The 23,968-nt window shown below is 45.5% G+C and overlaps 1 protein-coding gene across 5 annotated transcripts in view; it reads right to left on the bottom strand.

Moving 5' to 3' along the window:
• Positions 1–23,968, bottom strand: part of ILRUN (inflammation and lipid regulator with UBA-like and NBR1-like domains) — a 106,121-nt gene that overhangs the window by 6,890 nt on the left and 75,263 nt on the right. For 3 of the 5 annotated variants that reach the window (XM_070245428.1, XM_070245426.1, XM_070245427.1), the window contains one exon: positions 20,573–20,901. In XM_070245428.1, coding sequence (XP_070101529.1) covers positions 20,573–20,901 — 329 coding nt within the window. Of the gene's footprint in view, positions 1–895; positions 4,226–20,572; positions 20,902–23,968 lie in introns of those variants that run through there. The other 2 variants (XM_001498379.6, XM_001498395.6) reach the window with 1 other exon arrangement.

Genomic DNA, 23,968 nt, shown 5'->3' on the forward strand with positions numbered 1-23,968 from the left:
CTCCCTTCCCTCTCTGATCTCACTTTCCCTTCAACACAGAGGGGTGCTGATGTGACTGAGGACAAACTTGAGATCTGAGCTTTTAAGAGTGCTACAGACAACAAGGGATGGATCCAGTGAACCCACCATTTGCTGTGTTATCTGCCACTTAAGTTTCTTTCATGCTATCTGACCACCTGTGTAACTGACCACCCCATCTCCTGGCCAAGGTCCCAGGCCTGTCTCACATAAGTACATGGGATAGGTTCCAATTTTGTTTGCCAACTGCCTGGACTGTGGTCCCTACCTGACTCTCAGGCTCCCAGGCCAGTCTGCAAAAACTTACCTAATCCAGATTATACCAGAAGGAGCACCTAGAGCAACCAGGACCTATACCTAACCACCACGGGAAGAGGCACTCCCTCTTCTAAATCTAGGATGCTGGGGCCCAGCGGGGACTGAGGATGACAACTCCCCAGCTCGGCTCTGCTTTCCCAGTGGGGAAGAGGCCTGTGCAGCTCTGCACTCTTCCTGTGCTCGTCCTGCACCCGTGCCGTGTGCCTGACACAGTAAAGGCCCAAACAATGCCTGCTGGCTGGTCAACACTCACTTGGCCAGTACTTGTTATGTGCTGGGGATAGAGTGGTGCTCAGTAGACGCATGGTACCCTGGGGGCCTAAAGGCCACTGGAAGCAGTTTCCTCACCTTTCTGGTCACTGGGAGCCAGAAGGGCAACAGATCTAATTATAACCCCCGAACTAATCTCCCAAACACATAAGGAAACTCAGGGTCTGTTTTCCCATTTGCAAAAGGCAGAAATCTGGAGACCAAAAAGTGCACATCACAAAGCCACTGTGGGGCCAAGCAGGTACACAGGGCTCAGAGGCGCAATAAAACTCAATGACACACATGAAAACAGGGTTTTGTGTGTGTTAATTTAATCATACAAATATTCATTTATACAGTAAGGAAAAACCTCCTCATCTTCATCTCCTCCCAGGCACCATGAGGCCCCACCACAAACGCCCACCCAGCTTGCTTGTACACACCAGTGTCCAGGCGAAGGGGCAGCCATCGCTGCTCCAGCACTCACCCAAGAAAACAAACAAAAGGCAAGGCAGGGTGGGATGGGGAATCAGCTTGCATTTCTGAGCCCTGGCAACCCCACCATCTGCTCCTGCTGGGGCTCAGACTGAATTTGGGGAGGTGTTTTTTCTCGTGCCTACTTTCCACCTTGGCCACCCTGCCATCCTCGGGCCACACCAGCTGTCTTGGTGAGGTTCTCTCCAGGCTGGAAGCGCCTTTGATGGGCTTAAGGTTACAGCCAGTCTTTACTGGGGGAGAGAAGGCTGTTTCTTGTAGAAAAATACCCCGAATTCAACTGTCCCCATGGCAAAAAGAAAAAAAGGCATGCACTCGTGCACACACATCCACACACACCTCACTCCATGCACACAGACAGGTTCTTCCCAAGCCTGAGCCCCTCTGCCTCCCACACTGGGCTCAGGCCCCTTAAGGATGGTGCCTGCCTCACCTCCTGGGTGGCAGACACTGGTGATCCTGCCCAGAGGCAGCCTGCAACTTGGTGCAGAGCCCAAGAGGAGCAGGGAGTACTGGGGCTGAGAGGGTAGCCTCTACCACCCGACTAGGCAGGGGAAGAGAGGGGCTCTAAGCATTGCTCACAACCCAAACCACTGATAGGAGGCAGAATAAATGGTACTGATACCCTCCTGGTCCTGGGGGAGCCATGGACTCCCTCTGCCCCTACTCTAAGGCTTCACTTGCTCTGGCCCTCTGCAAGGAACTCACTTCTCCAAGGATGTGCACAGAAATGGTTTGTTCTTGGAAGGGAAGCCAGCGTGCCCGGGGACAGCCAACGTGCTTCCCGGGTGAGGGTGACTATAAGCAAGAGGAGCAGGATGCCTCTAGTAGGGCCAGCCCCACTGCTGGTGGCCTATGAAGCCCCTGCTGAATAACCACAGGCAGCCCCTCCTGGGAAACGGGGCAGGGACACCCAGTGTGGGGCAGATGAGGAAGCCAGGAAACCAGGGGATGTAAAACCTCCCACGACTGCCAGGGGCAGCTGGAGATGTGCTGCTTTGAGGGCTGTCAAGTGAGGAGAATGGCTGGGCATGTGTGGGCTCCAGGGTGGCAGAGTCCCAGGAGGTTGGCACCAACAGCAGTGGCAATCTGGGCCTAACAGAGTCCTCAGACAAAAAGCCACAGTGAGCCCCTGGCTTGGGCCAGCGGTGGCCTGGGCACCCAGCAGGGGCTCCTCTCTGCTCTGCTTGGGAATGGGCATTCATCGTGTGCATAGAAAGTGGGTGCTCCAGTGTGAGCCCCAGTCCAGCCCCAGACTCCGCTGCACTGCCCTTCTCAGCAGGCTGGCCCCACCCTCCTCCAGGGCTTCTCCAGTGGACCAGTTTATTCTTCATTTTTTGGGAGGTGGGGAGGTGAAGAGGGAATTTCATACAAGCTTTTCTCCCACAATCAAGCTTTAAAAAACAACAGTCTCAGAAGAGAATGAGGAGGAACAAACAACACACATTTTTGGAACTCAGACACCCAGACAGAGACAGACAGGCAGGCAGACCCTCACCCACACCCAGGCTATATGACCCCTGCAGCCGCTCATCACCTGGTCTCCCTGCTTGTCTTGCACCCCCAGGGTGGGTGGGGGTGTGGTAACAGGCAGGCGACCCTGCAACCGCACCCTAGATTCATATCCCTGGCTATCAAACCAACTAAGACTCGAGGGAAGGATGGGGTGAGAAGAGAAGAGGGACTTTGCATATTCTTGTATCTTTGGCAGATAGCTGTTCTAGCCTGGTTCAAGCTTCCCATGGAGATATCCACATCTCAACCTGCTCAGAGGCCAATGGGGCCACCTGCCCAAGTGAGAAGACAGCCAATCAGCCTCTGCTTGGCTGGATTGCACGTCCCCCCGCCACCCCATGCGCCGCCTTCCACCTCGCAATAATCAAGCATTCTGCTCAGGGCGGGGGTTCCCTCATTTCCATCAAAATGTGGTCTCCAAGATCATGTAGTCAGTAACTGTGGCCCTTACACATGGCAAATTCCCCATTTGGGGCTGTGTTTTCATACCTTAACAGCTCAGCCTCCACTAACAGGCTGTGAGAACACCAGAAAGGATAACTGGAGGGAAACACGGGGAAGGGAGTTGTGTGACAACAGAGAAGCATGGGACATCTTCACACTCGCCTTCTGCACACTCACTGGTGAGCTGCACCAACACCCGTGTGTGGGTGCAAGTGGTACACACATAGACCCAGCACAGAGCCACTGTTCCCAGAGCAAACAGGAGCCAGTGTATGAAAAATCCAAAAGAGCAGTAGGCATGATGGCATTTCTCTCTGCCAAGAGAAACAGGGAAGAAAAGCAATTTGAATTGTTACAAGTTGTGTAGAAGGACACCTCTCGGCCTTAGAAACTCCCAAGTCACCCAAGATCTGTCCTAAAGGCTTCCTGTTGGCCACATAGGGAAGTTTGGTCTTCAGAGAGGTTCTGATGATAACAAGCCACAGGGTTGACGAATACAAATGTCAAAGGTGTAAATCAACAGAAGGTTAAGGAGAAAAGAAGAGGAAAAGGGTGATAACTCATTGGCTGATGCCATTAAAAACAAATGGGGTCAGAGACTTCTGGAGTCATGTGGCACAGCAGATGTCCTCCTGTAGTACTGACCCACAGAGTCCCCAAACGTGCCACGCCAGCTTTTAACCTGAATTGGTTCCAGAGCAAGCAGCTATTCTATAAAGAGTATGTTATCCCTTATCTAAAAAAATAAAAGTGGGGAAAGAGGGAAGAAAATTAACATGTGCTCAAAACTACAACCTGTCTGTAGGCAAAATAATTTTTGTTTAAAAAGATGGCTTTTTCCCCATTTTAAACTTATTTTCCCTTCCCGAGTGACCTAATGATTTGTTAGACTGACGCCTAATAAACCAAACCCAAGGTGGCTGCATGGATTTCTTCTTGGTAGCCTCAACACCATTCCTGCAATTCAGCATTCACACATGCATACTGAGTTTACTCAAAACTAGTCTGTTCTGCTTCTTCCTCTTCTTCCGGGAAGGGGGTCAGAGCCAGGGGTCTGTACGATGTGGTCTGCAATCCAGAGGAACCCCTTGCCCACCCCCCCCAAAGTCAGGGCTTCTGTCTTTTAATTTTTCTTCTTGCTGACACCCGTTTAGGACTGGCCGAAGGGGTAAGGCCCGTGGAGCCCCTGGAAGAGAGTGAACACAGTCAGTGACGGTAGACACAGCAGGTACATTTTGACAACCAAACCAAGTGAAACAATCTATGGTTCCCAGTGAGCCAAAGGAAGCCCCAAGGAGCAGACAGGGCCCAAGGGTTATCCTTGCCACACAAAACCTCAGGAGGCCAAAAATTGGCACATTTCAAGTTGCTAAGTGTTCTTCTGCAATCACACCATCTGAACAGAGGGGAGGCAGAGGGAGAGACTCCTCATCTTTCAACTTCTAGGTCACTTGGTGCCAACTTTCCTCCACCCTGGTCACAAAGCCTCCCTTCCTTCTTGAAAGACTGTCTCAACCCCTCTGCTCAAGGTGCCTGTACATCACTTTCTGCACTGTAACTTCAGAGGGAGGCTACTGCTGGCTAACGACACTTACATCAACAACAAAAAAACCACAGCAGAGGGGCTGGCCCCGTGGCCGGGCGGTTAAGTTTGCGCGTTCTGCTGCAGGAGGCCCAGTGTTTCGTTGGTTCGAATCCTGGGCGCGGACATGGCACTGCTCATCAGACCACGCTGAGGTAGCGTCCCACATGCCACAATTAGAAGGACCCACAACAAAGAATATACAACTATGTACCGAGGGGCTTTGGGGAGAAAAAGGAAAAAAATAAAATCTTTAAAAAAAAAAAAACTACAGCAGAAAAAGCGACTGGCTACTGGGCACCCAAGTACCAGGCATGGTACTAGAAGCTGCTTTGCGTACCTGGTCTTTAATCCTCACCCCGAAAGCCAGGTGAGTATTATTACACCCATGTGACTAATGCCCATTCAAGTGCAGAGACTAAGAGACTTGTTCCAAGTCACATGTGTAGTAAAAGGCAGAGCCAAGATTCAAACCAAAGTCTGATCTTTGTTTTCCCTACATTGCCTCTCCCTTGCCACATGATGATAAGGTTTATTCCAACTTCCCAAAGGCATTTCCAGGCTGCTTGGCTGGGTGGAAAAGGCTTCATGGCCTTGCTTTTCCCTTATGTTAAAAATGAGACACCAAGATGTGCCAACATCAAAAGCAGCTCCAGGAACTCACTGGAAGATGACCTGTGTCTCCCTCTACCTTACCCCCTCCTCCCAGAGTACGCTCCTTGGAAAGACCCAGTCAATGCCAAGACCGAGGAGGGTAAAAGTATCCAGTGACCAGCCTCACTAGGGTCCTACACTCCAAAGTGGCCCAGGAGCAGCAGGGCCCTTTGACCAAAGGGACTAAATGGGCGTGGAGAGGAGGTGCCTCGGCCATAACCAAGACAAACGACCACGGGGGTTTCCCAACCCTTGACAACTACCTAAAGAATCTTGAATCCAGGCACCACTCGGGATGAGGAGCACAAGAATGACTGAGGTGACATTTTTCATTAGTTTGATAGGATGTGGGCAGTCAGAATTTGACTGCCTTAAAAAATGACACACTTCTTTGAAAAGAAATAAAAATGCTTGGTTGCAGGGCTGCCAGTTGAGTTAGAATCCCTTTTCAGTATGACTTTGTCTGTCTGCTGCAATCTCTCCCACACCTAGCATGGCGCCTGGCCCTTAGCAGGCACCCGGTAAGTATCTGTTGAATTAGTAACTAAGGAGGACAGGCACTTCTCAGTCTACCACCTGGAGCGTCAGACCCCTCTAAGTCACAGGAATACTGGCCCTTCCAAAACCAAGTTTTTAAACAGCTGCTTAGGCCTGGAGATATAAGTGTCTGGGTCATGCCTTCCATCTGGTCACAGCCTCCAGGGTCCTGGGAGAGGCTGGGCTCTCTGGAGATGGTTAGCTAGGGATGCAGAGCCCTCACAGTTTCCACTGCAGTGTGATGAAGGTCATGCAGAACTGGGAGAAGGAGATCTGAGTTCTGCTCCCGGCTTTGCACCAGCTCACCAAATGACCTTGAATAAGGTCCCATCCCCAACCCCTTATAGGATCCTGTGAGGTTCCTCCTTAAATCTTTCCAGATTTAAGGTTCTAAAAACCGAAACAAAGTGCCTGGCTCAGGAGGCTGAAAAAGAGTATTCCAAGAAAAAATGCCCTTTGATCACGCTTTTAAGCCAGAGGTCAAAGCTGTCAAATGTTCTTCATAGTTTATTCATAGTTTGTTCAGTGGAAAGCACTGAAACTGCTTTTGTCCCCTCCTCCCCCTATCATATAAAGCCTCAGAAGACCAGGAGTATGCCTGTAGCTGCCTGTGGTGTCACTGAACAAGAAGTTCTGAGGAGGTGAATCTGGGGGAGGGGCAGGCCAACACTGACGGAGCGTCAACTGTGAGCCAGGGGCTGCGGTAGCAAATTAACATCTTCTCTGTAATTCTCACCAAGATCCACGGAGACGAGTACGATCTCCAAGTTCAGAGAGGGGAAGTAACCTGATCAAGGGCACAGAGCTGGAAAGTAGAGCAGTGGTGCTTAAAATGCCAAATGCCACAGTCTGCCAGCCTCGAGCAATCTTGCCTCCAGCAGGCAAGCCAAGGCTGTCACCATCTCAGTAGCCATGGCACCCACCCACTCAAAGGAGTATGGGCTGGGGTAGCAAAGGACTCTCAGATTCCATTTTGTGGGGCCTGGTTGGAGGCCAGAAGTGGAAAGTAACAGAAGCTTAAAACAAGCTGCTCTCAGTACTTTCCAACAACATTCATTCATCCGGAACAATCCAAGGAAAGCAATAAAAGTTTCGATTCCCCTAAGACTTAGAACCAATAAAATGCTCAAAGGTCTCTGTGCAGGAAAATATGCACAGAGAAAAGAAAACTTGAAAAACAAACAGCATTTGTTTTCTATGAAATATTTTCCCCTTATCCTAAATGTAACTGCTTTCCAGACCAAAGCTCCACACATTTCACATGGGCCTTTATAAAGCAAGTACCAGCCTCTTGACTTGTCTTGAATGCTTGGAGATAGATAAAATGGGTCCTACACAATTGGCAGAGAGAGGAATAAAGACATGAGCATTTTCCGATTTCCACTTGAGGGACCCAGCCTTTAGACCATTCAGCGTGGTATTTAACTAGCTTAGAGGACGGAGTCACTGTTGATCCTCTGTTTACTGACTGAGGTTCCATGCCTTTTGGAAAGAAAAATGCTACATAATTCCCTTTCACCCAGAGAATGGCACATGGAGTTGCTGATGTTTAATTGGTGCAGAAAGGTGGCTTGAGGAACAAGTTCTATTTCCCTTCCCCCCCAAATTAACTACCATCACTTCAAGGAAGGGAGAGGGAGCCAATTCTATTTCAAAATCACTTCATCATCTAGACTCCCCACATGCAAGATTATAGGTGTCACAAGTGGATCACAGAACAGAGGCAATGCAACACCTGTTGTAGAGGAAAAAAGCTTGGCAGAGAGTCCAAGAACAGCTTGGTCAGGGCATCTTATGGCAGGAGGCCAAGCAGTAAGTGCCTTTCCTAACAGTGGGATGGAGGTATATTCAAAACGGGAGGCCCACTCACACTTTAGGTTCCACTGCGGTTCCTAGACCCTACGTAACTGGTTTTGATAGCAAACGTCTCCAACCCTAGTCTAGAAGTAAAGTGCAGCAAAACAGATAAGGTTCATTCTCTGCTGGGGCCCAGCAACTCTTCAACTTTTATTTGTAGGAAAAGCAAATGTCAAATATTTTAACTAACCTGCATCACTGACATCTCTCCTGTAACAGTGTGCCACTACTAATAAGGAAAACAGACCAAGAGACAGATGCATCGGATGGCACTACAGAGCCCTGAATTAAACTCTGAACCAAGCAAAAATTGAGGAAATCAGCATGATTACAAAACTCCATGAGTCTGAAGTACAAGGCCACCCTCCTCTCTCCGAGGAATCACTCTCAGCACATAGGGAACAGAGGCAAGGCAGGATTTATCCACGCTAATAGAGGGTATGAACAATCAAACCCAGAGAAGAACTCCTGTATCTGACTCGGGGTCTAAAGGCCGGTTCCCCAGGGCCTACCCAACTTGCATGGAAATAGGTTTTCAAAGGCTCCATTTCTTGGAGTAGCTCCACTGCTGCTAGGGGACGAGAAAGTGTTGCTGGTGAAGGAGAGACAGTCTTTAGGTCCATGGGGGTTGAGGCGCTGCCTGTTTGTCTCAGTCTCCCTTAAACTTTTCACTGAAATCCTGTCACAGCTGTGAGCCCCGGGACCTAAGTTTTACTTCGCTACAGGGCAAGTGAGCTCTCTTAAAGCACAGACGCTCCATACTTGCCAGCTAAGACACAGGGGCCCCCGTTTGCTGGTGTCTGGGAAGAGACCTTGGCCTCAAGCCAGCTGAATGATTACAGTAGATGGGCCAGGTCCTCAACTGCACTTCCATGATGGAATAACTACTGCGAGTCACAATTTGGCTAATTCTCTAAAATATTTTGAAAAGAGAACACTTACGGACATAAGAGTCTCAAGCTCAGTCTCATTTATCACAATCTCTCTCTTTTTTTTTTTGCTGGGAAAGATTTGCCCCAGGGCTAACATCTGTTGCCAGTCTTCCTCTTTTTTTTTTTCTCCCTTCCCAAAGCCCCAGTATATTGTATATTCTAGTTGTAGGTCCTTCTAGTTCTTCTGTGTGAGCCACACATGGTTACTGAGCGGTGTGGTTCTGTGTCTAGGAACTGAATCCAGGCCGCCAAAGCCAAATGTGCTGAATTTTAACCACTAGGCCATCAGGGTTAGCTCCATCACAATCTCTTGAACTGACAATTTAAGATCCAGTACTTGTTCTCAAAGCAAACCTAAAAATAACAACTAGCACTCTGCTTTGTTGTTCACAATAGTTTATAGTTGCCCTTGTGGAATAGCAGAATCACTCCTAGCCAGTGATTTGGTTATCACTGATCTTATGTGAGTGTGCACCTGCAAGATCTTAAAAGTTCTTCCCAAAATTAAACAGAAATCAAAATAAATTTTCCAAAAAGGAGTACTAAAAAACTGTCACTGAGAGAAAATCTGAACTGTATGCTAAATTACTAAAAAACAAGAAACTAGTTTTGTTTCAGCTAGAACATTTTTTTTTAAAGATTTTATTTTTCCTTTTTCTCCCCAAAGCTCCCCGGTACATAGTTGTATATTTTTAGATGTGGGTCCTTCTAGTTGTGGCATGTGGGACGCTGCCTCAGCATGGCTTGATGAGTGGCGCCATGTCCGCGCCAAGGATGCAAACCGGCGAAGCCCCGGTTCACGGAAGCAGAGTGCACAAACTTAACCACTGGGCCACAGGCCTGGCCCCAGAACATTTTTTAAAACAAGTTTACTCATCAATTTTCAACAATAATAAGTACAGTGTTACCAGAAGAGCAAGGTGCCCTTTTATGAGGGTGGAACCTGTTTCTGCCAATTATTTGTGCCCTGCACACAGTAAGACTCAAATATCAGTAAAATGTACTGTGAAATATTCTGTTTTCTGACCTTCCAGGAAAAAAAAAAGAAGGCTGAAATTCCTAATGAAACAAGGATGTCTTCTGAGGGCTTTTTTGGGTTACTCTTTGCCTATGTGAAAGTTTGTTGTTTAGAGAAAGCACTTGGAAACTTTCACATACCTGTCTTCGTTTTGCTTTTATTTGTGATTTGATTTAAATAAATAAAAAGGTTTACACAGGTTAATAAAAAGACAGGAGCGTTTGCTGCATGGCTGTGAAATAACGTGCTCGCCCAGTGTATACTGATAGCAGCATCGGATAACACCAAGAGGGCCCTCCTCCATCTCATTTCCTGGGCCAGTCCCCCTTTGTGCCTCACTCACCTAGTGCTCCTTTTGTATCACTTATGTACATGGAATGCAAACACAGAAGAATACAGAGTTTAGTACTAAGTTCTGTCCTGATCCTACACCGCAAACATGGTGTAGTGAGGCCCACTCATAGGGCTGGCTTGGTTGGCAAGGGCCAGAGAGTGACGAAGCCCTGATCAAACCCATTCGTCTCTCATTAATTAGAAATAAAATAAAGTCTGTATTGGAGTAACGGGAGGGCAGTAAGGATTCTCTAAGGAGTACTCAAACCAGGGCGCCTCCCTTGATGGCTGCCGACCACTCAAGGTGGTATAAGCCACGTCGGCACAATGGGAACTTCCGCAGATGCTTCAACACTGGTGTTCAAGCCACTTTCACGTGACAGTCCTCTAAAATTTCAAAGATGGATTTGATGCAGTGGCTGAGGATTAGTGTGAGAACCAGCCAAAGAATAAAAAAATCTACTCTTATTCATGAGGGCTGATCACAGGGCGGGCGAAGTTCACAGCCTTCTGGTTGTGCCAAAACTGCGTAAAAGCTTGACTCAGTTACAGGTGTGCTGAACTAATTTTTCAGAAGCCCTATAAAACCATTTTTTATACCTACCTAACACAGTTTTCTGTTGCTCTTAACTAACTTCTCCAGTCCTGCTTAGGACCTTCTCATCCATCCATCCATCCTCCCTCTACCCATCCATCCAATCCTCCATCTTGCATCCTTCATTCTTCCTCCCTCCATCATCCATCTTTCCATCGGCCTTCCACTCTTCCTGTCACTCATCCTCCCACCCATCCAAAGCTCCTATAGCCAAAGGCAATTCCCAGAGCCTTCACCCACCCTCCGCCAAATCAGGAAAATCATCAAGAAGAATAAAATCCAAACATAATTGTCAATGAAAACACATTACGTAAATTTCTGCAAGGAGAAGGAGGATAGTGGCTGAGTTCAATTCTCCATTTCAGTAAAGACTTCAGAAAAAGCTATTTGCTACCTGGACTTCTAGCCCCAAAGATCTTGTGTAATAGCAAGGGTGACAGAATCTAAGTGGGATGCTGGCAGACAGAGCTCTCTCATGGTCATCTCCTAGGGCAGAGGGGATTCCTAAAAGGGAAGAAAGAACTGATAAGAATCTCACTGAGGAGGAGATCGAAAAGGAGAAAAGCTTAAGTTCCCACCCTGTCGCCATTGGTGCTGCACTGGGATCCTGCTGAGGCATAGGGTGAGCTGCTGGTCCCATTTCCTCTCAGAATTTCCACTCAAGCTCCTGTATCCTTCTGTCAACTACCCTTCCCTTACATGCTATGGTCTTCGCTCATCTATTTTACAATTAATTCACAGCATCACCACCCCCCCACCAATGGCTGGCTGACTGCGGGAAGAGAATAAATTGTCCCTCCTTGGTCCCATTCAGCCATATTTGGTTTCTTCTTGCCACTCCCCTGCTCAAAAGCTTTGTTGGCACTCTGTTTCCTTTCACATTAAAAGTGAACTTTCCTTGGCTTGGTTTTCAAAGGTCTTCTTCCAAAATTCACCCCACCCTCTCTAAGCACACCTCACTCACCACAGTCAGGCTGGCCAGCATCCCATGAACACACCCTGCCTGTGGTTGCCCTGCCTTCCAGCATGTGGTTTCTTTTCTAATTCAGTTTGAATCTATTATCCACCAAGGTATCACTTTCCTTGCTACTCCAAACCTCACTGCTTTCCCCTTCCTCCAAATTCCTATGAGCACTTAAAAGTCAAGTGGAACTCAACAGACTCCATCTTTACTGGCACTCATTCGTTCCTATGAGCTAGTCACATCTATGTAATCAGACAGTAATTTCTTTGAAGATAAGGATTAGCACAGGCTGAGCACCTATTCACTTACTGGCTGAATAACAGCAAGGCTATCTCTGCGTAAAGCAAACAGTTTAAACTGGCCTTTGGGCAGTAAAATCACAGCAGAGAGCCCAAGACCCTGAAAGCTTTGCAGGTGAACCGTCCACAGCTTTGGAAAGGGTCTAACTTTCAGCTGAGCTTTAAGGAAGCCCACAATTTCCCCCTGAGGTACCACATCTCTTAATCTTACATTCTGCAGCACCTGGTCCTACCAGAGTACAGTTATAGCAGACTTAGCTGAGAACAAGTCATTTGAAACCCGAGCATCTACACCAAGAGACAAATTCTCACATTTTTGAATTACAGTTATCTGTTTGAACCTGTAATTTCACTAGTCCTACTTTGAGAACTTTTTTCAGAAATTAAAATGTTGGGGCCAGCCTGGTGGCGCAGTGGTTAAGTTTGCACATTCCACTTCAGGTGCCTGGGGTTCACCGGTTCCGATCCCGGGTGTGGACCTACACACCGCTTGTCAAGCCATGCTGTGGCCAGTGTCCCACATGTAAAGTAGAGGAAGATGGGCACGGGCACAGATATTAGCTCAGGGCCGGTCTTCCTCAGCAAAAAGAGGAGGATTGGCGGCAAATGTTAGCTCAGGGCTAATCTTCCTCAAAAAAAAAAGAAAAAGAAAAAAAAGAAATTAAAATGCTAAATTCAGAGTATAGGGAAGAGAATGTGTTCTTATAACCAAAAGAAAATATGCTGGCAATCTTGAGAACACTAGCTCTGTTTCAGCTATAAGACTGCCCAGGGTCAGATCAGTCTAAAACAATGCTCAGAGCCCTAAAGCAAAGAAACTGGAGCTGAACAGCTTTGAAGCTGTTGAGGTACAAAAGGGAAAGTTCCTGGAGATACTTTTTATTCTCAGTCAGATAGTAATGTTACAAACAACAAAAGACATTTTCTAAGGTTCACAGTGTTTGCTTGATTTATTTGTAAAATGCACACATGACCCATGCCAATGCAAACACCAATAAGACTGGGAGGGCTCTACTGGCTCCGCTGGGTTTTCAAGAGAAAGTCAACGGAGTATCATCCAGGCTTCCTGGCAAACCCCTACTGGGACGGAACGTGCTAATCTGCCGGGGGTGGGGGCAGGTTCCTCAGTTACTCTGCATTGCTACCTCCTTGGCCACAACTGTTTTTTGTAGCTCCCAAAGGAGGTCTTTACAACCTGACACTAGGTGTAAAACCACCTACAGAGAACAGCCAACAAACAGCTTCTGCCAGCAAACCTCATCACAGTGCAGTCTACAAGAACGTTAGATTCAACCTGGGCTCCTGGGTCAGCCCACGGCCCACCCCCAATCTGCTGTGTGAAAGTGAGCAAGTCACTTACAACTTCCTTATTATTTTGTCAAGTGAAAAGAGTTAACTACAAAAGTCATGAAAGTGCTATGAATCAAGAATAAGAATAAATGCAGTAAGGGTGCTCTGGATAACACGAAGGGTTTGTTTACATGTTAGACAGAGAGTATTAAGCTCAGTCCCCAGACCTCTTCTCCTTCTACACCAGTGGTTTGCAAGTAGGGGGATTTTGCCACCTCCTGGGGCATTCGGCAATGTCTGGAGACATTTTTGGTAGTTACAATCTGGGGTAGGGACGTACTTCTGGCATCTAGTGGGTAAGGGCCAGGGATGCTATCAAACATCTTACAACACATAAGATGCCCCCTTCTAGTTACTCAGGCCAAAAACCTTGGTATCATCTTTTACTCTCTTCTCTCCTACATCACCTTCCGACCCATTAGCAAATCCTGCTAGCTCTAGCTACAAACTAGATCCAGACTCGGACCACTTCTCCTACCTCTGTCGCCACCACTCTGGTCCAAACCACTTGTTTTTTTTCACCTAGATGATTGCACTAACTTCCCTATTGGCCCCTACTTCTATTCCTGCCTTGTATTCTCCTCACGAGAGCCAGAGTGATCTTTTCACAACACTAGTCAGGTCACATCACTCCTCTACTCAAAACCCTTTAACGGTTTCCTTTGTCCCTTAGAGCAAAAGCCCAAAGCTTTATAAGGGCCCACAAAACCCTCCATGACCTGGTTTCCGTCCTCTGACTTTGTCTCCCTCCACTGTCCTTCTCCTTCACTCTGTTCCTTGAACAAAACAGGTAAACTTCCACCTAAGGGCTTATAGTGGCTGTCTCTCTGCCTAAAATATTTTTTCTCCAGACAGCCTTTGCAGAAACAAAATCCAACTTTAAAGGGAGTAAGATATCCCCTAAGTACGTTCTAGTTCTAAAATACTAAATATGTTGAAAGGGTTATTTTAAAGTTGTTCCAGAAAAACAAAACTCCAGAGACTGTATCTTTTGGTCACAACCAAGGAATACAGACAGGTTTTGTGACTTCAAGAGGTGTGGGCATTACTGTCACAGGAGTGAGTTAATGGAAATTTCTATGTCAACAAAAAACTAAACCCAAGTGACCATGGAAGTTAGGGAATCCATTCCCTTCCTGGATGCTAGAGAGAAAGGCTGATTTCTGTAGCTTCCATAATAGCTTGTGGGAGAGCGGTTTAGTAGCAGAAAAGTCACATACTATTTGGTCAATAATTGGCTTGGTCCTCATTTGAAACGCAGTAGCACAATATAGAAAGCATGCTCTCCCTAGCCCACAGCTATCAGCTGCGTGTAAAAATAAATTAACAAAAATGTGAACTTGAACATTATCTGTAATTGGGAAGCAATGTAGTGCACTGTTAAGAGAGCAGGCTCAGGAGTCAAAATCAACTGCTTTTGTTTGTATCCTGCTTTTACCACCTTCTAGCTGCATGACCTTCAGCAAGTCATGCAATCTGTGCACCTCAGGTCTCCACAACTGTAAAGGTATAACAAGAGTACCAGTACTGTGGTACTGTTGTGTGGACTAAGTGAAGTAATGTATGTCAAACACTGAGCCTGCTGCCTCTGGGGAACAAACACTGGGGGCTGGGAGGTGACTGGCACTTTTTGCAATAAGTTCTGTAGAACTACTTGGCTCCTTAAACTAAGTACATTGATAATTTTAACAAGAAAACTTAAATTTAAAAAGTCCAGGCACCAGCCCCGTGGCTAGCGGTTAAGTTCAACGTGCTCCACTTTGGTGGCCTGGGTTCACAGGTTTGGATCCTGGGGGCGGACCTACACCACTTGTCAGCCATACTGTGGTGATGACCCACATATAAAATAAAGGAAGACTGGCACAGACATCAGCTCAAGGTGAAATTTTCCTCAGCAAAAAAAAAAAAAGTCCTCAGCACAGTGGTTGGCACACAATAAGTGCTCAATAAATGGTAGTTTTACAGCTCTGACTACTGCACTTTCATTGGCTTCTGCATAGGAATAGCATGCTTTTGCTACTTGTCCCTTGCCAGGTAAAAACACAAGCTGGATAGAATATCAAGTGACACAAGTTTTCTTTCCAGCTTCTCTCAGAGCCATCTTTAAGCCTTTCATGGAAAGGGTCTGTATCTGAGAACGAAGACTCAGGTTTCACAGCAGTGGGAAGGTTACACTGCCCTCTATTGCCTCACATAACCATTAGCCCAGCTAAGGACACCAACCACCTGCCTTCTGCTCAAATTCAGCACCCTCTGCACTGTGCAATGTTGGGCTCAATTGCACTGAGTTGCCCCAAACCCATCCCTTATTATGTCAAACTGGCTGGCTACCTTAAACTAGATAATAAGATCCACAAGCCATTACATCCTCAGGCCCATAGAGCAGACTTGCCTTTTCCAAACTTCCCCTGTACCCTCTACAACGATGTCTAAACCCTCACCTGAACAGAGGGAAAACAGCTCTCCTACGCCTTAGTCAACACAGATAGCAGCAGGTTAGAAGAGAGTTGATTTCTGATGTAATAAAAGCAACCTGACTCCTCTAGCTCCAGATACAAAACGTACTAAGGGCGTCAGAGAGAGAGAGAGGAAGAAGAGCAGGTGGGAATGTGGGCAGGCAGGGCAGATGGCACTCGGCAGTGGCTGACGCTGGCAGTGGCTGACGCTGGAGGAGCGCGATGAACCTCCCCACAAAGATAATAGCAGGTTTCGCCTTCGGAACTAGCACTTGGCGGAAGTAATAACAGCAGCTCAGACTGTAATCCAGTTTAAAGGAGGAGTGCTGTATGACATATACCAGCTCCAACATTTTTTTTAAGTAAGAACAAACACAAAATAAGAGCCATAGTCCAAGTAACAAACTAAAATGAATTTGGGATTCTTTTCAGCTCCCCAGTACAAATTATTACTCTGTTAGAGAAAGGAAGCAAAGCATCTGGCCATCCGAAAGAACAGCCCCTCGGTTTTTGCCAGCCATCCTCTTACTCCCAGTTGTCCTCAATCAGACCATTTGGTTGGTGTCTTATTCCTCTGTATGTCTTAGAAAACATATAGAGATTTTAAAAATTACAGAAAAAGAAGTATCTAACTTAACAGGACTTACTCTCCTTCCACACCTCTATAAACTGTTTTTCACTTCTCTCACACTGTCCAAACAGGAGCTATCCTGGCCTCCAGAGATGAGTCAGAGAGCTGGAATTCATGGCAACACTAGCCTTGGGTCAAAAGACTGAGCATCTACCCTACTGTGACCCTTTGTCCTCAGAGGCTCTTGAACTAGTCACATTAAAAGGGTTCATTAAAACAGCACCTAACCTTCACCAACACTTGATCTGACTGTTCACCTGGGACACGTCAGCCACAATTGAGCTGACAATGAAGCCAGCCAATTTCTAACAAAAGCAAGGAGTCAGATTTATGGATCTCTGGAGCAGGTCAGCATATACTTACTTTTCTGACTCCCTCTGACAGCGCTCACACAGGGAGAGGCTAGGCAGGCCCTCTGGGCTGTGGGATGGAGTTAGGGCAGGTGTTCCCACCCAGAGCTTTCCCCTAGGCATGGAGCACTGAGTCTAGAGAGCTTATGGGTTGTCAAGGGCAGCTGGGGAAGGGTTCTAGGGGTGTCCAGTTCCTGGAATGACAGATATGCCATTATGTTGGCATATCCACCCAGTCCTCATATGTATGAAGCAATTTTTTCATTTTACCCTACCAACCTTAACAAGTTAAATTATAACTATGGAGGCAACAAGAAACTCTACCTGCCTACTAAAACTGTGGTCATAGGCCTCCAAGAGCATCATGTTCTTCCCCAGCCTTAATGGCAGGCAGGGAATTTCTTTAGAGTAAATCAAATCTATTGCCACCTCAGTGATCCCTAACAGTAGGCCATCAGGAACTCCTCCTACCCATCCAATAAAGACAGGACCTGGAGTGAGCTGAAGACACTTGCCCCAACTCTAAGAGTCCCAAGAGTCTCTTTCATCCTTTCCACCCCTCCATAAATAAAAGGGTGCTATTTACTATAAACACCACATGGTTTGTACACCCCAAGGATTATAAAAACAGTTTTTACTTTTATCAACCAGGAAAAGAATTCACTACTATAAGGACTCAACAGACAAGGAAATTCTTCAAAAAGAAGATGGCACAGGCAATCCTCAGTTTACATTAGAGCCGCTTATCTTAGTTCAACTCTGCTTCTTTCACGCCTTGATGATACTGAGCATCAAAGCAGTTAATGGTTTCACTCAACACAGCCTCCAGCCCAACAGGAGGATCTAGGGAAAGCCCAAGTTCACCTATTAGGAAATACTTTTTAGTAATGTGGCACCTAGATTTGAATCCAAGCTCTGCCTCTCACTAGCTGTGTGATACTGGGCAAGTTACTCAGCCCCTCTGAGCTTTTGTTTTCTTATCAAAAAATGAGATGATAAATGTAAAGTACTTGGCAGCACACCTGACACACAGGAACAGTTAAAAATAACTGATTATATATATACCTGATCTCATCGCTTGGTCAAGTACACCCTTTAGAACCTCAAGCATGCCTGCCTTTAAAAATAAATAAATCTATATTCTCAGGGCAAACACAAATGTTTAGAATTATGAATTATCTCTGGTTTAAGATATCTGTTTAAGTATATAGCCCCAAGTCTTTTCAAAACCATTTGTAATTATTTCATCCACTGCTTGTCAAAGGAACACACTGCCCCCAACTTAACCTAGCTCCCATTGTCCGTCATCCACATCTCCTGACCACACATCCCTTACTCATTCTGCCCTCAGCACTTAAACTGTTCTCCATACCATCATACTTCCTGTCTGTCTTTCCAAATCTGTCCATTCTTTGGAAAGCCCTTTCCATCAACTCCATCTCTACCTCATCTCTGCCTTCCCTACTTCTAACCCCAGTCATACACACAAATCACACATTTGACAGTGTTGTTCTCTACTGACCAAATTCATACTTGGTCTTGACTGAACTGTACATGTGTCTATCTCCCCTACTGTACTGTAAGCTGCTAGTTGGTAGGGACAGCTTGCTTTATTCTTCGAGTCTCCGACTGAACACTGTACACTGCTCTAAACAGTGCACAGATGTGTTAAGAAATACTTACTGATGACTGTCTACACAATCTGCCCCATTTCTCAGGAGCCCTAAGAAGTGGAGCTGACTCAACTTTAGCCAGAAATGCTTTCAAAGAACTTGCTGGATGCTTACTAAGTGCTTTCTGAATAAGATTCTGTTTCAATTAAGAAAAAAGAAAGGCTCCAATTTCTCTTTGAGATCTAAGTGCCCCATTCTCAATGCATTATAGCCAATAGTCTCCTTGATATCATCTCCAATGAGAATCTTTTCTCTGTGGTTCTTGCAAATGCTACTTCTGAATGATCCTACAGAGTTTACAAAAAGAACTAGGTAATATACCACGAGTTCAACAACCTCAAGAAATATCTCAATAGCCTCACCATAGCCCAGCCCTTCCAAGAAAAGGCAGCAAGGTAGGACCTCAATGAAGGCTGGTAGGTAATCCATTCGGACTCCCCCTACCCCTGGGCCAGGGCAATCGTCACGTAGTTAGTTAAAAGATATAAAGCCCTAAAGGAGTGTAAAACAACTGACAGGTTCACAACTCAGGAAGATGAGTGCAGTGTCCTGGCCAGGAACACCAGCTCTCTCCTAAGACTAATAGTGATGGCCAAGCCAGGTGGTTCACAGATGAGTAAAGGCGCTGCCATTATAGAAAGCATTGGAGCAACTGGTTTTTCCTCCTCCAACTCTGATCTTCCCACTCAACTCAAATGCCTCAAGCTCCCATTCTAACAGGGCATGCTTAGCTTAAGGCCTGTACCACCTGGAACAGCCATACTCTGGAAGGTTAAATTCAAGGAATAAAAATCTGGAGCAATAGGAGCTTAGAGGGAAATATTTTATTAGAATGTTAAGATGCAAAGTCTTTCCTCCAATACAGGCAATTTACTGTCTTGCCAATTTACTTCTCTTATATACTGTACAACTAACATGACTCCACAGAATCGTTTAATCCTTTATAATGACCATCCAATCAACTAATAAATCAACCCTTTGTTACACTACTATTGAATGAAGTTCCTCTCACTAGACTGTGGAGAAAGAGGAGTCACATCACCAGATTTCTTTTCTTAATTTCCTCTTGATCTAGACCATATACAAAGCATTGGTCAGAGCAACTTTTCCCTCAAATAAATATCAATTTTATTTAAAAAATTTTGAGGGTGAATGCCAACACGGAGCAAGGACAGACTTAACAGTAATATTATATAGATGGGATGCTGGGCCTACTACACAGCATTATTAATCAGAGAAGAACGCACAGGAATACTCATAGGCCCCGCCACACGAACTGCCTACAACAGTCAGCTCTCAGCTTCAGGGCTTTATTCAACCAACCAAACCCAACAACCAGGAACCACCACCGCCTTAGCAGAGTGTGAAAGACACCATTTAATCAGCTAGCATAGAGAGAAACAGATTAAGATATCCAACACCTAGAAGAGCGTCTCAGAACAATCAGAATATTTAAAATCACGGTTAACTCAACCAACAATTCTCTCACTTATTCCCAACATGTGAGAAGTCAAAATATCACTTGGGCCGAGCTGGGTTGTGGGTGAGGAGGCAGATGGGCCATAACAGACAGGAAACAGATCAACAAGAAGACATGCTGGGGCTGGCCCTATGGCCAAGTGGTTAAGTTTGCGTGGTGGCCTTGGTGGCCCAGGGTTCACTGGTTCAGATCCTGGGTGTGAACCTACACACCACTCATCAAGCCATGCCATGGCGGCGTCCCACATGGAGGAACTAGAATGACTTGCAACTAGGATATACAACTATGTACTGGGGCTTTGGGAAGAAAAAAAGAAGACATGCAAACAAGGTAAATAAAGTAAAAACCCAATGACACTATTTAGGATAAATAATTTAGCTTGTCTTTTTCCTTGGTGGGGGGGGGGGGGCGGGGTGGGGGGGAAACTCCACCCAAAACCGAAAAAACAAAGTAGGAACAAATTCTAAAGGTGTGTTCTTATTGCTCTAAACTTAGCATACATTTACACTGTAAGCATGGCTGGTGATATTTTGACTTTCTTTTTTTTAAATGCTATTATGGTAAAAAACTTTGTTCTTTCAACACCCAAACCAGAGCAGAGAGACAGTAGTAAATTATAAATGTGGATAAAGTAACATCCACAGGATATGAAGATGGGGGGCGGGGGGAGGGGAGAAGGGGTAGGTTTTTGCGTTGTTGCTGTTGGCAGGAGAGCTAAGCAGTCTTAAAGAACATTCTAGGCTTCTAGGTTTGCCATGAAGGGGTATCACAAATCCCAAGGCCCACCACCTACCCCTTCTCCTCTTCTCCGAGGGCACCTACCTTACTGTAAGTCACTACTGATAAGTTGTTTGCGTGACTGCTGGGGGACAGATTTACAGAGTTCTGTGAGAGTCTATTCTCATCTTGCTCGGTTTGGTCAGGAGCAGGAGCCCATGTGTTTTTGCTGATCGAGTCGAACTCGGAACCCCCAGGGTCTTTTAAGTTGTTTTCATCTGATTGTCGGTTCTTTTGGGGAGAGGCAAACGGGTTGAAGTTTCCTTCTACCTTGCGATGTGGCTGTGTGTTGAACTCCGTTTCAAAAGATGACAGCTGCTGCGTTACTCCTAAAAGTCCACCCACCTCCACACTGAGAATCACCCAGATGACATCTGAAAGAAAAAGGCAACACAGGTCAATGCCAGGCACACCCCCAAGGCCCAAGCCACCATCAAGAACCCCAAACACCACTCAAACCTTAGAAAGAAACGTTCTTCTAGATGCCAGTTTTAAACTCTTGCTGACAAAGGAGTCCAGTACATTTGCACTGCATGCAACTCTACATTTTTGGTAACGTCAAGTTCAAACTCTGGTACAAATTCAGTAGAAGTCTGTGGTGAGACCCATGAAACTATTTGTAAAGACTTTATTAGTCAATTCTGATGCACATCTTTATTTCGAAATCATTCCTCTAGAAACAATGATCAATAAATAGAAACCTAAAAGCTAATTCCCCAGAATTACAAGCTCTTTGTGGGTTTTACTTTATTTTGCACGTGTTTAACTCAGAAAACTCACGGTGGGCATAATTGAGTCAAAAATGCTTATAATTACTAGAATTGCAATATTTCAACTGCCCCCCTACCCCCATTTGGGCAATTCAGAGTGACCATATATTGTCCAAACTAGGATAACTCAGAGTAAAAAAAGGAGCTATTAAAAATTACACTAGGACACGGGTATAAACCATCACTAATCCTGACAAATTAGGACAGATATCACTATCTGGCTATTTTCATGATGTAGATGATCAAAAGATATCAAAATTTAATATGCTTCAGACTTTCTAAAATAATCCAATTTAACACCAACTGTGCATTTCTGTCATGTAGGGAAACACGACTATTCACAATGGAACCATAAGAGATTTGTTTGGTCACAATTCAGTGATCTTCTCGACCACCAAAGCTAAGGCTGAGACAGCAGAGTGCAGGAAGTGGCAGTCTCCTTTGACATTCAGCACCTCACTTCAGAGAGGAGTGTCATCTACTTTCCTCCTAGAAGGTTTTCAAAAAGTGAGCTACAAAAAGGCCAAGAAGCTTTAAGTGTGAACCCTGCTGAAAACAAATATGAAAAATTGTCCAGGCTCCTAAGTAACTGCCGAAAGGTTGACAGGAAACAAATTTCCTCTCAAATAAATTCCATCAGTTAGCTACATGGAAATACAGATAATATATAAGCCTAGAACAAATACACTAAAATATGCAAGATAGTGAAGGAAACTGAAGAAAGCCCTCTTGGGCTGTGTCTACTACCAATTTTGTGTTTGGGTTTTGTATCTGGGGAAGGGGATCTTAGAGTGCCAGACAGGCAGAAAAGCTCAACTTAAGGTTAGTGGTGGGGCCGGTCAGTGCTGTAGTGGTTGGGTTTGCGCGCTCTGCTTTGGCAGCCCAGAGTTTGGAGGTTCAGATCCCAAGCGTGGACCTACACACTGCTCACTGAGCCATGCTGTGGCAGCATCCCACATACAAAATAGAGGAAGACTGCCACAGATGTTAGCTCAGCTTACTCGAACAAAAAGAGGAAGAGCAAGGGAAGTTGGCTCAGGGCCAATCTTCCTGAAAAAAAAAAAAGGTTGGTGGTTTGGGAGCTGTGTTAACAACTTGGTTGCATGCAAACAGCCATGAGCCAGAATCCTCGTTAGGCAGACATGCAGCGACATCTGCTGTTCACTTCTAGAATTAGCAACTCTTTTCACCTCTTACGAAGGGAAGCTAAAGTCACTAGCAACACTAGCATGACTCACAGGAATGGGCATCCATTCCAGACAACTTATTATTAAAGCAAATGTGGATCTTCAAGTAAACTGATACCATAAAAGTTGATTTAACACTTAAGCCAGGATATGCAGCATTACACTTCACTTAGAAACCTGGAACAAAGCCAGGAATGGTGGGTCAGAGGACTTTCATTTAAGGTTCTAAGTCAATCTCATAAACAATATGATGTGGGCCTTAAAGAAGAATTCAATGGCAGGCAGCCTGAGGAAGACTCATTCCATGCTCTCCTATCCTAGCTTTCTAACCAAAGGCAACAGTCCTCACTCTACTGTTTGTTTTTCCCAAACAGATATGCCCTGTCTTCTTACAGTACATTGATTCCTACTTCTTGTTTTCACCCATCTGTTTTCAAAGTCCCTTTGTAAGTACATATGTATAGCAGACTCAGCTACAGGTCATATGCTTCGTTTTCTTAGCTCAGGAAACAAAATGCTTATGAAAAAGGACAGTCTTCTGAAGGCTGTTATCAGTATATGAGACTAATGGCATTAGTTCCCCTGGCTTTAAGCACTAAAACTTCATTAACATAACTCACTGGGCCTTATCATACTTAAGCCACCACACACTCTTCACCTTGGCTGTTTTTCTGTACTGTTCATAGATCCTACAGAATAGCTATAGAAGAAACGTCATCTAAGAAGCCACTGATTTATAAACACCAACAATAAACCCTCCAGTTCTGATCCTCCAAAGTTATTACCACGATGGGTCATTATGAACAGCAAAATATGCCTTCTCTATGCTACAATCTGAGCCATCCAGGTATAACCTCTAGACCTCGCATTTCAGAATGTGTTCATCTGTGTGCATAGTGTGTATCTGTGTTTTTAAATCAAATAAAAAGAATGATAAAAGTGGGCCCAATAAGCTTGTTTCAAGAGGTTGACAACTTCCAGTTCTTGCCAGAATACCTTGATTAATGAGATAAGAGCTACCAGCCAGATATTTTACTATCTCTGATGATAAAATCACAGCTGTATGGAACTTCACTTTCTAGATAAAGGATCTGAGGTCTGGAAGTAGAAGTGATGGGCCCAAAATCAGACTTAAAGTTAGAAGCTGATCTAGATGGCTAATGAGAACTCCCAGCTCTTAGTATACAGCTTTTCAAACTCACAGTTGTCTCCTCCCAACAGGAACTTGGGAAGCCAAGTACTCAGGGAACTAAAGATACCGTTAAGTCAGTCCCATTTCCCAGGCCATAGTATCTTTACCTACAGACATATGATCTTTGGCACCAAGAGCAAGAATGGGCCAACAGGATGTCCTAGAAAAGTAGCTGAGAAAGTAGACCCAAGTGCCAAGCCTACACAGGCAGGGCTTAGTAAGCAAAGGGAAAAACTCATTTTAGAATGTCTTGCCTTAAGGTGATTTTTTAAAAGCACCTGAGCCAGGACTT

The sequence above is a fragment of the Equus caballus genome, chromosome 20, assembly GCF_041296265.1.
Source record: "Equus caballus isolate H_3958 breed thoroughbred chromosome 20, TB-T2T, whole genome shotgun sequence".
Taxonomy (NCBI): Eukaryota; Metazoa; Chordata; class Mammalia; order Perissodactyla; family Equidae; genus Equus; species Equus caballus.